At 42.6% G+C, this 15,253-nt stretch overlaps 1 protein-coding gene across 2 annotated transcripts in view; it reads left to right on the forward strand.

The window, feature by feature from the left end:
• The first annotated feature begins 1,599 nt into the window (after positions 1 to 1,599).
• The window catches only part of nrg2b (neuregulin 2b), a 58,665-nt gene continuing 45,011 nt past the window's right edge, over positions 1,600 to 15,253 (forward strand). Inside the window, exon 1 of one of the 2 annotated variants that reach the window (XM_029442098.1) lies at positions 1,600 to 2,774. In XM_029442098.1, coding sequence (XP_029297958.1) covers positions 2,363 to 2,774 — 412 coding nt within the window. In that variant the 5' untranslated portion in view covers positions 1,600 to 2,362. The remainder of the gene's footprint in view (positions 2,775 to 15,253) is intronic. The other variant, XM_029442099.1, reaches the window with a different exon arrangement.

Below are 15,253 nucleotides of genomic sequence, written 5' to 3' on the forward strand. Positions count from 1 at the left end.
AACCAAAAACAGCCCCTCTGATAACTCCCACAGGCCCAGCATGAGTATCAGGGGAAACGGCTATTGGTGGCAGTCCTCCCCGTGTTAGTTGGCAGGAATCGTTTTTACGCCCCTTCGCTTTGTCAACAAATGATTTGCTTCCGATGCTAATTTATAAATTCTTAAATTGTGAGTGAGGTCTCTGAATGGGGTCTGTAATGAATGCATGAGCGGTTGAATGAATGAAGGAGAGACAGATCGGTGAATGGGTGGGCAGTGGGTGGTGGGGTAAAGAGCTGTGGGAGGGTCACTGATCGTATCACAAACTCTTGAAATGTTGTGGTGATCCCTGGGCTGGAGAAGCAATCCCAGTAGTGTGGAACCATCAACATTCGAAGATAAACCTGCACGTTTGATAGCATTCAGTACCATGGACAGCACATAAGACTAAAACTACTTTTTACTTTGACTGAAAGAGGTTGACTCTTTGGTTCTTAGGTTAATATGTCATAGTGAAAAAATCTTCATTGCAGCAATGTATGAGGTATCATGTGACTGGCTTGTCTGGACAGAGCACTAAACCGGTCGAGCCATTCAGCACCATGGACAGAGCATTGTTCATTGTGACCCTGTGCTGGTGAAACGGGTGGATGAGGCCATCATGTAGGTGCATACTGTGATGAAATGGCCTCTCATACATTTTATTTATCAACGCAGTAATCTATAGTAAGAAAAAGCTGTCCATGTGTCCCCTATATGACATTATATTGTATCTCTTTCTTAGCGTTGACAATGAAAGGCTTTCTGACCTCTAGCGAAGGGCGCACAGCTCCTGACAGGGAGGGAAAGGCGAATCTTATGAATGGCTTGATTGATGGATACAGAGATGGAGGCAGGGGCTGGTTTGCTGTGGAGGGAGGAGGGGATACTTGTGGTCACCATAAAAAGCCTGAGCATATTGTGTAAAGCTCTCTTTTCATTGGTGGAGATGTGTTCAATGAAAAAAGTGGTTTTATTAGCTGTATCTGAGCAGGACTGGCAACATATTTGGGTAGAATGTCTTTCCAGCATCGTACCCGCAGGTTGGAGTAACTGATGCACTTGTTGCCGTAGAGTCGTTCAACTGCACAGTATCCCAAGGCAGTGTTAGTGAACTGCACTGACTCGCATAGTGTGGATAATGTCAGGTTCTGGGTGTGCTCTCCTGCAGCGCGCATCGAGCGTATATATGACTGAGGACATTTAAAGCTGAAGTCTCGAAACTCCCAGCTCGCCTCGCCATGCTGAGGAATCCATTGAGAGAATTTCGCAGCGTTAGTCATCGCAACAACTATCCGCAGTGTGTGTAGTAGTCCCCTATAGCCTTTCTTGTACCTCTTGCACTGGAGATCCACAGTGGGCACCGTGCAGGGCTTGGCTACAGACGCACTGTGTGTCTGTGCACCGCTTGCGTGATTCCTCTCGCACCCACCTGCAGAGGTTTAACTCAGTCGGCCGGCATGGTCACATGCCGGTTGGGTCGGTGGTGGTGTGCCGGTGGGTGCCCAGGTCATTAAGGTGTTTGCGCAGGACGTGGCGAGCCGACGCCAGTGACCGGGCAGGTGATGTTTGCTCACGTAAGCTGCTCGCGTTTGATGAGGGGCGCAGGGGACGCGGCTGGAGGGTGCGCGCTACTGTTGCATCGCCTAACCGGATAACCACTGCTATCTCATTCTGTCAGTCTGTTCCTCCCCGGTTTTCTGTTATCTTTTTATATTTTTAGTTACCGATTTATGGGTTTGCAGGAGGGGGACTCTTTTGACGATCGAAATAAGTGGATAAAGGACCCGACCTTGCGTGTGCGTGTGCGTGGAGTGCGTATCATTTCTTCTGATTCCCCTGTACGCGCAAGCTGCTTTTTTCATTCTAGAGAGGCAATGCGCCCACCCATGCGATGCTAGCCTATTAGCTGGAGAGAGAGAGAGAGAGAGAGAGAGAGAGAGAGAGAGAGAGAGAGAGAGAGAGAGAGAGAGAGAGAGAGAGAGGGAAAGAGAGGGAGAGAGGTTTCAGCCCTGGATTCGAGAGGAGGCTAATTTACGAGTCTTGTTTTGCCTTTCAGGAAAAGGGGAGATAAGAGGGGGAGGGTGGTTGGTAAAGGAGAATGCAGCAATCACATTTTTAAGAATGCAGAAGCGGGCCGTTTCCGGTTCCTAGGCTGGTGTGTCCCCCCATCCGAGGCCAGCAGCCGTATGGGGAAAGCAGCGGCAGACACAGATGGCATGGACACTTCCACAAGGTCTGCCGCTCTGCCCTGCCTGCTCTGCCGGAGCCCGTTCGCCGCCGTCTCTCTCTTCCAGCTCGCTCCGCCGCCCAGCAGCACTGCAGCACAGCACAGGCTGACGGCATGAGGCTTGATCCAGTCCATTTCTCCATGCTGGTCATCGGGGTCTCCTTCGCCTGTTACGCCCCGAGTCTCAACTCCCTCCAGGACCAGGCGTACCGATCCGCCGTGGTCATCGAGGGCGAGGTGCGCTCCTCCCCGGAGAACGTCTCCTCCCGGGAGCCCTACAGTGTGAATGTCAAAGTGCTGGACGTGTGGCCCGTCAACAGCGGCGGCCTCGAGAGGGAGCAGCTCGTGACCGTCGGGGACTTCGGTTCCGAGGCCCCGTGCACCACGGTGGAGAAGGACCACAGATATATATTTTTCATGGACCCCACCGCTGAGCCCTTGGTATTCAAGGCATCGTACGCCCCCGTGGACGCCAGCGAGCCGGAGTTGAAGAAGGATGTGGAGAGAGTGTTGTGCGAGGACTGCGGTAAGTTTAAGGCTTTCCCCTTTTACCTGCCGTACACTCACACCGCACTATAAGGGCCACTGAGGCTGCCATGGCGATGTAAGGAGACAGTCACCACTCTCTGGCTGCGCGTGCACGTGTGTAGTCTATACAATGTGTCAGCGTGCATACACATGTGCATGCGCGAGAGCCGGTTGACACTTCAGTCTTCCATAACCCGGTCACCCATAATGAAATGACAAGCGTGGCAGGGAGTGTGTATGTCGGTGTCTGTGTGAGATAGTTAAACCTGGGGTTAAGCATCAAACAGCAGGTTCCTTAGACAGCCCTGGTGATCAGCGGATACTAACACTTGTACAGTGTAGCCTGGATTCCAGCAAAATCTGCCTCATCACATCATTACACTGAAGTAGTCTGCATGTAGAGCAAGCATTTATGGTGGAACAGAAGCTCCTGTGTGTGTGTGTGTGTGTGTGTGTGTGTGTGTGTGTGTGTGTGTGTGTGTGTGTGTGTGTGTGTGTGTGTGTGTGTGTGTGTGTGTGTCAGAGAGAGATAGTTAGTTAGTCTGAACATGTGATGAGAATCAGGGACACCTACCTTGTCTTGAGGTCCTTCTCTCCAAACTTTGTATAGTTAACTACAGGCAGTATTATATGTCAGATCCTCTGCTGTATCAGACATGCCAGTGTTGACTGCAGTGACAGTCTGTGGGTGGTGGTAACTGTTCAAATGTCTCAACTTGTTGCAGGTTTCCACCATGGACAACTGAAATTGTGCTTTTTATTTCTTGCAGTGCAGCAAACATCAGAAACTCCTGTAGCACTTCCTGAGTTTTAAATAACCTATTTCTGTGAGAAGTGGCTAACACTATATGTGAAGTACCTGGCCTGTCTGTTTAACTTATTGTCACCAGGATGGCTTTTATAAATGAACATGACACAATATAAAAAGACATATAGTCTTAACATGAGGGTTGTGCCCCTTTTCTTTCTTCTTTCTCACATTTCCTTACTTTACTTCATTTCTATCCGACAGGGATGAAAAAAAGTCTTGACACGATCCCTTTTCTTACCAAAGGTAAAGAAAAGTTTCAGAACCAGGGTCAGCTCCTCAGGTCATGTAACACATACACTGAGCTCTTAGACAATGGGATTTTTGTATATCATTCAATCTGCTAGTTGCAAAAGCTCTCTGGTCTCTTACAGTATATTCCTTTAAAGGCAACGCTGACGCTGTGTTTTCAGTATTTAGAGAGCGAGATGATGTTACTACAATTTCTAACATTTAGTACTGTGTTAAAGCATCTGCTTGTCCCCAGGAAGTAATTTCAAGATTTCAATCAAGATTTTGATTGTAAAAGTGTCACACATTTCCACAATATGAGCTTTAACAGCACCACTGTGGACATCATCATCTTTGTGATGTGAATGTGAGGACAAAACCTTTGAAACAATGTGATTATACGATGACTCATTTTCCATCTTCAAATCCAAAATTGACATAATTTCCAAGCAAACCACTAACGCCTATAAAGTGTTAAATCCTAACAGGAAGTAACTCAGATGTCTTAACAAAGGGTTCATCCAGCGTTTGAGCTAACAACGTGATGTTCTATTTTTACCTCTGTGACATGCTAAAATTATCAAGTCATTTATTTATGACAGTGCTGTTGCAATCAGGCTTCCGTCTAAAAACATTTTGCAGGCAGGGATAAGCTCAGGAGAGGAGATACCCACTTATGAGCTGATTCACCCAACACACACACACACACACACACACACACACACACACACACACACACACACACACACACACACACACACACAGATGCACTGTGGCAACTAGTAGCCTTTGAACGTCCACAGCATTAAAACACACATCTCTTGTCCCGATTGGTTGGATCCATCTGCCAAAACTGATCAAAGAAGTACGAAATAAACGACCAGAAATAGTTACAAGGTTAAAGGAAAACTTCAACCACAAAACGTATCATTTTCAACATTATTTGCACCTAGTAGTCCTGAATGTTTTATGAAAATGTTTGTACTCCATTTCTTCAGACAATACTGCTTTGGTGAGGTTGAGTTGGGAGCCAGTTTAAGAACAGGAAACCAATATTCATACTAGGGCTGCCCTTTCTTAGTCATTTTTTTATGCTTTTTTCATGCTGAATGACTTATTTCCATATGGTACACACAATATTTAAAGTGATGCTTTTGTATTATTCTTTGTGGAGAAACTCAGTTTTACAGATCTGTCAATTAAATTGACTAATCGATTAGTTGACAAAATCATGATAGTCGTGATAGAGTGATAGAGTGATAGTCGATTAAAAATATCTTTAGTGATAGCCAAACATTATAACTCTCTTTGCAGCACAAATGCAGATTAGTGTCTCTACGTGTATGCTTAGTCCATCTCAAACACATACACCTCTAGTAAAATATAACAAAATGCCTACAACTGCTTATTGGCCAGGCCTCCCCTTCAGTTGTAGCTCACTCACTGGCTACACTGACCCTTTCATTGGGTGGATGCAGTAATGTCAGGGTAGTGAATGAGCTACGACCGAGCACGACTCTTGGCCGGTGATCAGACTGGATATGTGCATGAGAGGATACTGTAGAAGAATTTAATTTGAGACAGAAGTAACTGCAGTTTAAAGATGGGTTGTGGAAAGGGGCGTGTCATCAGACACACACCATGACCGCAACCAATCCCACACCTAGTCTAAACACAGTCAGCCAATCACAGCCAAACTGTAGGAACACCCACTTCTGTACACACCCCTATCACACTCTGTCAATACACTTATATTATAGTGACGCTTTTGTCTACAGTTACTAATATCTGCTACATATTTGCAGTAAAAACCTTTGTTTGGGTTGTACTGAGCAAGAGAATTAAAACAGTTCTCTGTAATTCAGGGAACTTGAATGGTGTAGTGATGGAGGTTCACTTGTCCCCTCTCACCCACTTTGATAACCCAGCAAAAGAGTGTTTGGTGTAAAATGCTGAACGGGGAGGGACGGAAGATGCAGCTCTACATTTACATGGAACAAGAACACTGCAGCTGTTATGTTCTGGGTGTCACAATTAGTTAAAAAGGACACAGCTCGACAAACTTGGCAGACTTTATTATGTCATGACAGTACACACTCTTATTTCGCGTCTATATCAAGACCCTAAATACAAACAAACATTTGCTCCGGCAACACCAGAGTGCCCAACATATAGAGGATAATACTTTACAGCCTGCGATACAGGATTACCATTTACTGTGTATTCTGGTAAAAACGTCTACAGTTGTGCAAAGTAAAAAGCACAGAGGCCTCGCCGTGCGAACAATTATGAGACAGTAAATCTTTCTAGCACTGTACAGCAGAGCCAGGTTTCTCTCTTACCGTTTAAGTTGTTGAGTGTACCATAGCTAATCCAATAACCTGTCCCCTTTCCATCCTGGTTTCCTAAAAAAGTTTTGAGTGAAGCGTATTTGTCCCGGATTACATTTGTTTTTGATGCATCACAAATCCGGTTTTAATCAAAGTCCATGTAATTCCATGCAAGTCCATTTATGGAGGAAGTCGGTGGATGTCGGGTCAAACAAACACAGAACCTTCACCCATGAGGGCGCTGCTCGTGTCCAGTGTGAAACCAAAAGTCAACATTGGCTTTTTTTAAATTAACATCCTCAACTTCAATAACGTAACAAACTATTTTAAGTACAAACTATGATCTTTTCACGAGACTTAACCAAGTAGTTATTTTGCATTTCTGTTTTGTGTTTTTGTTTCGATTGCTAATGCATTCCATGAGTTATATAGAGCTGTTATTTTGTAGGAGACAGGGTTTCCCCTTCCTCCACCTAACCCCCCAACTTGCACCTCTGACCATAATCTAGAATCTCCCTTGATGAGAGCAGACTCTGCAGATCTGCAACATCTGATGTGAAAGATTACAAACTAATGTGGAATTCAAGGCCACAGGAGTTGAGTTATTGATAGTCAATCTTTGTTCTGTCCGGAGCAACTGAAACCACATACATGTCTTTACTGAGCTCAACTTGTCTTCACTGCCTCACTTACAAAAAACTGAAGTGTGTGGACGGCTCACACTCTCCTTTAAAAAAAAGTACAAAAGCAGTCCTATCTTACATCCCGGCAGTCTAAAGCGTAATGTAGGTCTCCTCTGATCACTGCTGTTGGCATGCCTTTTGAGATACATTGACAGTTTCTTCCTAAAATAGCTTTATCTGATTCCCAAACATGCTCCTGTCACTGATGCTGTATCTAGTGCTGCATACCTCAACTCGCATGCTCTCTCTCCCCCCTCCCCCCCCACCCTTTCTGTCTCCCTCCTCATGCTGTAGCCGACTGTAGCTGAAGTGTGTGGTTCAGCTTATTTCTGCCCTCCTGTCAGTCAGCCACACAGATCAGGAGAGAAACAGAGAGAGACAGGGGGGGGAGAGGGGGAGAAATCTTTAGCTTGAGATTACAAATAGATGCAGCAATAATGCAAAGGTAAAACTTCCAATAATATCCAGGGCCTCTTTTCCCCCTGATTGAGAGTAAGGACACTTCAGGGATAGTTTTAAATCGAGTTTTCTAAGGGAAGGGAAGCTCAGGAGCTTTTCACAATTTCAATATAAAACTTGTACATTTTACTAGTGAACTTATTTGGGGAGGAAATACACATGAAAATAAGTACTAGGTCTGATGACATGTTTTGGTTAAAAGTATGCCCGTTTAATTAAATAGTTGTAACCATGCACCTTATCTTTTATAATTAGTTGCTCACTTTAAACCCTGAGTTTGCTCACATCCCACATTGTCGGCTCGGATTTTCAAAGTACCTTTCCCCATTAGTTCTCTTGCAAGTTAGCTAACTCACCACATAGCACGTTTCACATGGTATGTATTTGGCAAATTACTGGATACTTGTTGGAGTAGTGACTGTAGTAGCTTCCCTAAGTCTTGTTGTCACGGTGAGGTTGCCAAGTTTGTACTGTACAGAAACCAAAACCTGTGCTCACACTGAGTATATCTGGCAACCTGTGCTACAGCTGCAGAGGTTGTACAGCACTAGGCGAATGGATCAACTGTTGTTGATCAAGTAATAGTTACAGGATGTAACTCCTGCTGATACATATATGAAAATATATTTTTTCTCATGTATGTATTAAACAAACTAAATATTTTGTGTTCACGATCGAGTTTTGGAGGTGTGGGTTGGACAGAGGCAGGCTACCTGATTTCCCCCATTTCCAGTCTTTTTCCTAAGCAAGGCTCTGTACTTAAACACACTAACATGACAAGGGTAACAATCTTCTCATCTCACTCTCAGAAAGAAAGCCAATAAGCACGAGCTGTCTATCTCTCAGAGCACTCTCAACTCTCAAATGATCAACCGTATTGACGGTTAGGATTTCTTGCTAAATTGGAATGTTATGATATGTGCATGCAAAATGTGTATAATCATGTGTAAGTGATATCGAATGTGTAATTACAGATTAGTGTGCATGCATATGTTGACTGCCTGACCTATGCATAGCAGACTGTGTTTACATGTCTGTAACACCAGCACCTTATCAGCAGCAGTATCATTTTCCTGGGCTAACGTGCACTCTGCTGCCTCTCAGCTCAGACTCACATCAGTGTGTACAGCAGCTGGAGGGCAGAACCACTGTGGCATTGATCTCCAAATCCCAGAATTAGGAGAATTTTGCTCTGGCGCAGCATGTCAAAACAATCCTTGCAACAGGAAACACTTCCAAAGCCACACCCTTGTACAAGTCGTTAAAGCTTCCATTGCGGCTTTCTTTGCTGCTAACACCTTTGAGGTCTGCAGTGAGCAATTGTCTCTATTAGCCAGGGATGACAGAAGTGTTTGTGGAGCCATAACAGAATCGGAGTCACCTGCTCACTGCTGTTTGTACCTGAGACAATAATTAGTGAATTTATGTGAAATCTCTTGTGAAAATTAGGAGACATTTACACTGGGCGCTCAGTAGCTCAGCATTATGGCCGGATCCTTGCTGCAGCGGCCCGGGTTCTAGTCTGGCCCAGGGCCTTTGATGTATATCATCCCCTCGCCCTCTCCACTGCCTTTCATGTCTCTTACTATCGAAATAAAGCAGAAATGGCCGAAGTATAATCCTAAAAAAAAGAAGCATTCCACCTTAAGTCAGAGAAAAGGTGGTGCTCAGACTAATGTACATGAACGTTAATATGAAGGCATATGCAAGGAGGTTCACTGGTTGAATCAGTGACTCTTGACAAGACTGTGTGTGTGTGTGTGTGCGTGTGTGTGTGTGTGTGTGTGTGTGTGTGTGTGTGTGTGTGTGTGTGTGTGTGTGTGCGTGTGTGTGTGTGTATTGCGAGAGGTCTCTCACTTGTCCGTCTCATCCTTTTCCCCTCTTTGTTGCGTTATCTGTGTCTATTTCAGACACCCTCTGTGTGTCTCTTTCTCTTCTGTCTCTCTCACTGTCCTTGTCTTAACAGAGCATTATACCTCTATACACACACACACACACACACACACACACACACACACACACACACACACACACACACACACACACACACACAGCCATGCCAGTTAGCTGTTGCTGTTGCTGCTGTGCTGCAGATGCCCCTGTGTGCTGTCATTAGCAGGGAGATCTGGGGCTGTTATAAATTATGCACACTGAATAACAGAAGGCTGAGGATTTCTCCCCTCTGCTGCCTGTGTGTGTGTGTGTGTGTGTGTGTGTGTGTGTGTGTGTGTGTGTGTGTGTGTGTGTGTGTGTGTGTGTATGTGTGTGTGTGTGTGTGTGTGTGTGTGTGTGTGTGTGAGAGGATGTATACAATCATGTTTTTGCTCATTGACGTACTACTGACATTATACTGATCAACTTGGCTTGTTGAGGTGTGCGTATTTGTGTGCTTTTCCGTCCCTCAGCACACTCACGACTGCCTAACTCGTGTACATGTCCTTCAGATATGTAGCGTGAGTGAGAGAGTGTGTATGTGTGTGTCCTTGCTTGTGAATAATGTATCAGCACTCACCTTTTCCAGCAGTCAGCCTTAGTAGAAAAACTCTGACACATGCCTCTTTAAAGGACCAGCCCAGCGCCACATGGCTCAGTTTGTGAATGAGAGAGGTCTTTGTGTAACCCCACACACACACACACACACACACACACACACACACACACACACACACACACACACACACACACACACACACACACACACAAACACACACACACACACATGAAAACACACAAGCACACACATGCAGATGTACTGCACACACCACCCACACACCAATGTGGCTGCCGTGCACACACCCTCCTCGCTGCATCAGCAAAGTGTTTCACACAGGATGGATTTCTCTCTCTGTTTCTCTGCTCAGATTATTTCACCGCAGAATTAGATTAGACATCAAATTCATAATTGAATAATTAGAAATGTTTATGTCAAGAACTTGTCACTTTATATTTTACATAAAACATTTAAAAAAGACTGTTTTGATAAATCTGTTTTTCTTGGAAAGCCATTTTAATCTTTGGCAATCTTCACAATAAGTAGCCTTGCTGTGCCTGACTGTAACGGTTGGCATGCAGTCAGCGAACGCCTGATATTCATGAAGTTGTAAAATGGCATTTTCAACTGTCACTCGGGGTAACGCTTCATGAGCAGGAACTGCTCTCTCTCACATCCAAGGTGCTTTTGAGCAAGGCTGTTTCGGTCCACTTCCATGTACACAAGAGGAATAGTATTTCTGAAACAGAAAGCTCTACACACATTTCTTGGGCAAGAAAAGGGTTAAAACATCCTTTTGGTTCTATATCAGGCTATCTTGGGCTCAGAAAGGCGTGGGCTATCTTTATCTCTCCTTGTTGTGGCAATCTTTGATGGTGACAGGTGGAGTATCTTCATCTGTCGTCCAGATGTCCTCCTCTGCCTCTCTAGACGTTATCTCTCAACTATTATGGGCTTGTGTTAGATACTTACTGTGTATACTATATGTTTGTTTTTTCCAACTTTATACGCTTCTGTGTGGGTAAAATATTGCTTTTTAGAAGAAGTGGATCTGTATTTTCTTTTGAGGGAACATTCTGTTCATTAATTGAGTAGACGTTGGCAATACATTGCCTAATTCTATCTTATGAAACAATATTTCTGCTTCCCTTGTCACTTGGTTTTGAGATATTGAAGTTTGTTGTTTGTGATTTGGCAATCATGCTGCAATTCCAACAACTCCCAAGATTGATTTTGCCTCATTTTCTATCTGCTCTGAGGTAATATACTGTAGATTTGGAGCTGCACAGCAGGTGCATCACCGTTATCTCCAATAAGTGCACTGAATCTTTCACAGTAAGTCAAAAATAATTTTACCAAAATAGCAATTTAAGAGGAGAAATTCAGATGCAATATATTTTAATCAAATGTTTCTGCTTAAATGTTTGTTTTTGTAGTAAAATAATACAACACGTCCTCTTATTAGTCTTGAGCAGCACAAATGATTCCCTAAAACATCTGGCTGGTTTCAGTGTATATTTTTCTTACTTCCAACAAATCCCATGAAGACTAAAACCAACAATGCATTAATGCAATCATTATTTTCAGTCGGGAGAGCTAACATGAAAACGTGTGTTAATAAGTGTGTTGCTGCTCTGAGCACACAAGAGGACACCGAGATTATACTTCAACAAAATAAGACTACACTAGACTTCCTGTCGATGTACGGATAACATGCAGCCTCCCTCTCACTGGATGCTGCGTCCTTTATTTCAGATATACCTGTAACCTATATTTTAGCTGCTTTTGGAATATTGAATGTGAAATAATATGTTTGTGTTTGCTCATTCTAAATCTTTACCTGAGTTGAAGTCACACAGTCATTTAAGGATTAGGAAGAAAACCACATAGGACTATATGTCTATGTTTTATATGCAAATTCACCATATTTTTATACTTGATTAACAACAGAATAATGCATCTACATGCAGTTGAATTGAAACTGTTTTACTTCCAGTGTCTCTCTGTCTAGAGCTTCATACTGAAGATGTAAATCCTTAAAAACTGATATTTAGTTTCATTTTTAAAAGGTTACAGAATTTCCAGCTGGCCTGTTGGTTTTTAGCAAACATTACTTATTGGAAAGTATTGTCAGATATGGATTAATACACATTTGGTGCACTAATGGGTGAGGGATCGACTCAAAACAACCCAACACAGTCCCTGGTCTGGTCTGGAGCTCTATGACAGGAATATGATACATCATGTTTTAGAAACACAAATACTTGTTAGTAGCAGCAATTCATTATTGGATTTAGTCTGTTTTTAAGGTTTAGCACTTTTTTCGGATTTGTTGATTATAAGAAACATCAAATATCACCAGACCTATCCTCTAATTTCTTTCTTTTTTACATTTCCTTTCGACACATCATTCTTGTCTTATACAGGTAAAGGCCCTGTCACACATATCCGTATGGCGGAAACGTATATGAAAAATACCTCACAATTTGTCAGAGTCCAAATACGTCCAACTTTTCATCGGATCGGAAAAGTGAACATATACAGATACGCATGTCTAACCTATTGATAGCGCATTACTTACTTATACAAAATGTATCAGACGAATGCTCAACAAATGCATAAGATATACACAAATATGGCGTATACAAAATATGGGCAACACGCTGGTTTACGTAGATATAAGGTATAAGTAGTATTCATTAAGAGCAGGCGGTGTTACGCTGCGGTGCGTTGTTGAACGCTGAGTCTGTGAAACTTTTTTGAGCATGTTCAAAATTTCCAGACATACCCAACACGTGCTTCATAAGATATGCAGACGTTACACATAAGTTACGTTAGACATACGTGAATACTGAATACGTACATGAATACGTTAGATGTAGGCTACGTCGGCTGACGGTGAACCCTACAGCCAATGTATTGATATCGAGTGGATAACCTATTCCTACCCGATGTTAAGATGATGCCTGACGACGGAGTAACTTATTAAACGTGTTTCTACAGTACAGCTAGCGTTCAGCATGTTAGCCGTTCTCCAGCATCAGCATGACGTGAACCAGATGGCACTTTTCCAGCTCCGTTGTCCAGACGCTCTGATACGTTTTAAATAAGTAAGTGATACGCTATCAATAGGTTAGACATACGTATAATCATTTGTTATGTATTCGTTATGTATACGTCAGCTACAACACCGCTGTGGAAAAGTTGGACGTATTTGGGCTCTGACACATTTTGAGCTACTTTTCATATACGCCGGCATGTTTCTGGCGTGTTTGGCGTGTCGTCTGCGTCCTTCAAACGATCACAACTTACCCTTAATTTATATCAACCTATTGCCATACGTTTCTGTCATACGGATATGTGTGACAGGGCCTTAACATGTCTGTAAACTGTTTGAATATGTTATTGTAGGGAATTCATCAGTGAAGGTGATGGCAATAAGAAATAATCACAAGGTGCATGTGATCGTTTATTCTGCTGTTTGTCAGGGTTGTCGTCCTTCCTCTCAGTCATCCAGGATGTCATTACGTTTATTAACCTCATTCACTAAGGTCTACTGTCTGTCTTCATTAGTGTCATCCATTTATCTACCATGTGTCACAAGGGTACCAGTGCATACATTTCAGCTTTTAATATAGGTGTGTGCTGGTTTCATTTGACTTCATGGATCATCAGTATTTATATTATCGGTAATTATAATAATGTTGTAAAATAAGAGAGGTGTCTAAGGCTGTGTTTGACTGAAATAGGAAGATTGAGACAAAGCGTGCATCATCTGCTCTCTTGTTCCCCATATTGTTCTGACTTTCATAAATTATTACTAAAAGCTGATTATTTTTAATTCATTTTATACTAGCTAATAATTGTACCCCACTTTCTTCTGACCAGTCAAATAACCTTTCATGAGATTAAGCACATTTTAAACCAAACCGAGGCAAGGTATCTAAGTGAAAATGCAACAAGTTTCCCCCTTATTTTATATTTCATAGATGCATTATAATTGCTAAAAAGAAAGGGATACAAAGTATGGTCTCATATTAACCAACTGGAAATGACAAAACGCAACTTAAAAGTGAGATAGTGTGTCTTTAGCAGCAGTAAACGAGCACCCTGTACAGTGAATGTTGGACTCACTTATAATACATCTTTTGTTGCTCTTGTCTCTTTAGTGTGAAGCATCACAGGCCGATCGGCTGATAAAGGAGCATGCGGTGATCAGTTCACCGAGGTAACATCACTGAGGGTTTCTGGGAAATCAACTTCAATTATAAAAACACAGAAACACAGCTATTTCATGCTGCCAACATGCAAATTTGCCAAGTGCAGTTTTCATCCTCAATAAACCTTTGTCCGTGCAGAGCGTTTATTTTAGTGGATATAGAAATGCCAGTGGGACTTCAATGCATAGCACAGCACAACAGTGATACAAAAGGCCGAGAGGCTAGTGAGACTTAATTTAGTTTAAAATCTCACATGTAATTTAGTGTCACACTTACATACTTAATGAGGACATTTCTGCCTCAGTAAAAAAGAGAGAAAACTAGAAGTCAAACTAAAATACGCCTACAGTACATAAAGCAGTCACCCTCTGCAACCTCAACCTACCAGCTATCTCAATTAGTTGTACGTGAACACATTTAGATATTAAGGAACATTTCAGATGTGTTCACACCTACACACTATTTTTGAAGGTATCGTACCAGCGTGACTGAAAAACTTCATTTGATTTGCAACTTCAATCATAGCAGTGCTCACAGTGACACAATATGGAGGACAAACGTATAGTTTATTATGAAAATAAACACAGACCTAGACAAACCAAAAGACAGTAACTAGTGCCAGAGGACTGTAAATCAAATGAAATCTAAAATATAGACTATAATGGACCTTCAGGTGAAGAAAACATGCCCCTGGTTGGCAATAGATCCAGCAATCAGAAAACACGTCTAGAAACAACACCAGTGTGTCTGGTGTCCGAGAGGAACATCAGTCTCCGTCCTCTAAAAAGGAAAATAATTGCTCATCAAGAACAAATAAGCTGATTCAGATCTGACTTTCCTAGCTTGTGTCCATTTTGTAGAAAATCTGGCAAATATGACTGAAATTATTTAGTAGGCTGTCACTTAGGATCTCACAAGGTTATAGTTCCAGAGTCTGTAGCTACTGTACATTTCTACCATCAAAACAAAGTGCACTCCCTCGTTTCCACACGGAGGTTGTTCCAGGGTCAGGGGGGTGTATGAACTAAACTTTAGTCCTGAGCTGTAAAGGTAATTGTTGAAATCTCAGAATGCATACAGAATACAGTACATCTCTAAAAATGTGTTATTTGCTACAACTTTATTTAGTGGTAAAACTGAAAGTTAGCGCACCTGTAAGGTTGCTAATAATCCAATGCAGTTTGCCATTGTTTTTTCTTTCAAATGAATTTCACTAACCTGGGAGTTTATATTTAACCTTTATGATTGACTTACT

This window comes from Cottoperca gobio, chromosome 10, assembly GCF_900634415.1.
Source record: "Cottoperca gobio chromosome 10, fCotGob3.1, whole genome shotgun sequence".
Classification (NCBI taxonomy): domain Eukaryota; kingdom Metazoa; phylum Chordata; class Actinopteri; order Perciformes; family Bovichtidae; genus Cottoperca; species Cottoperca gobio.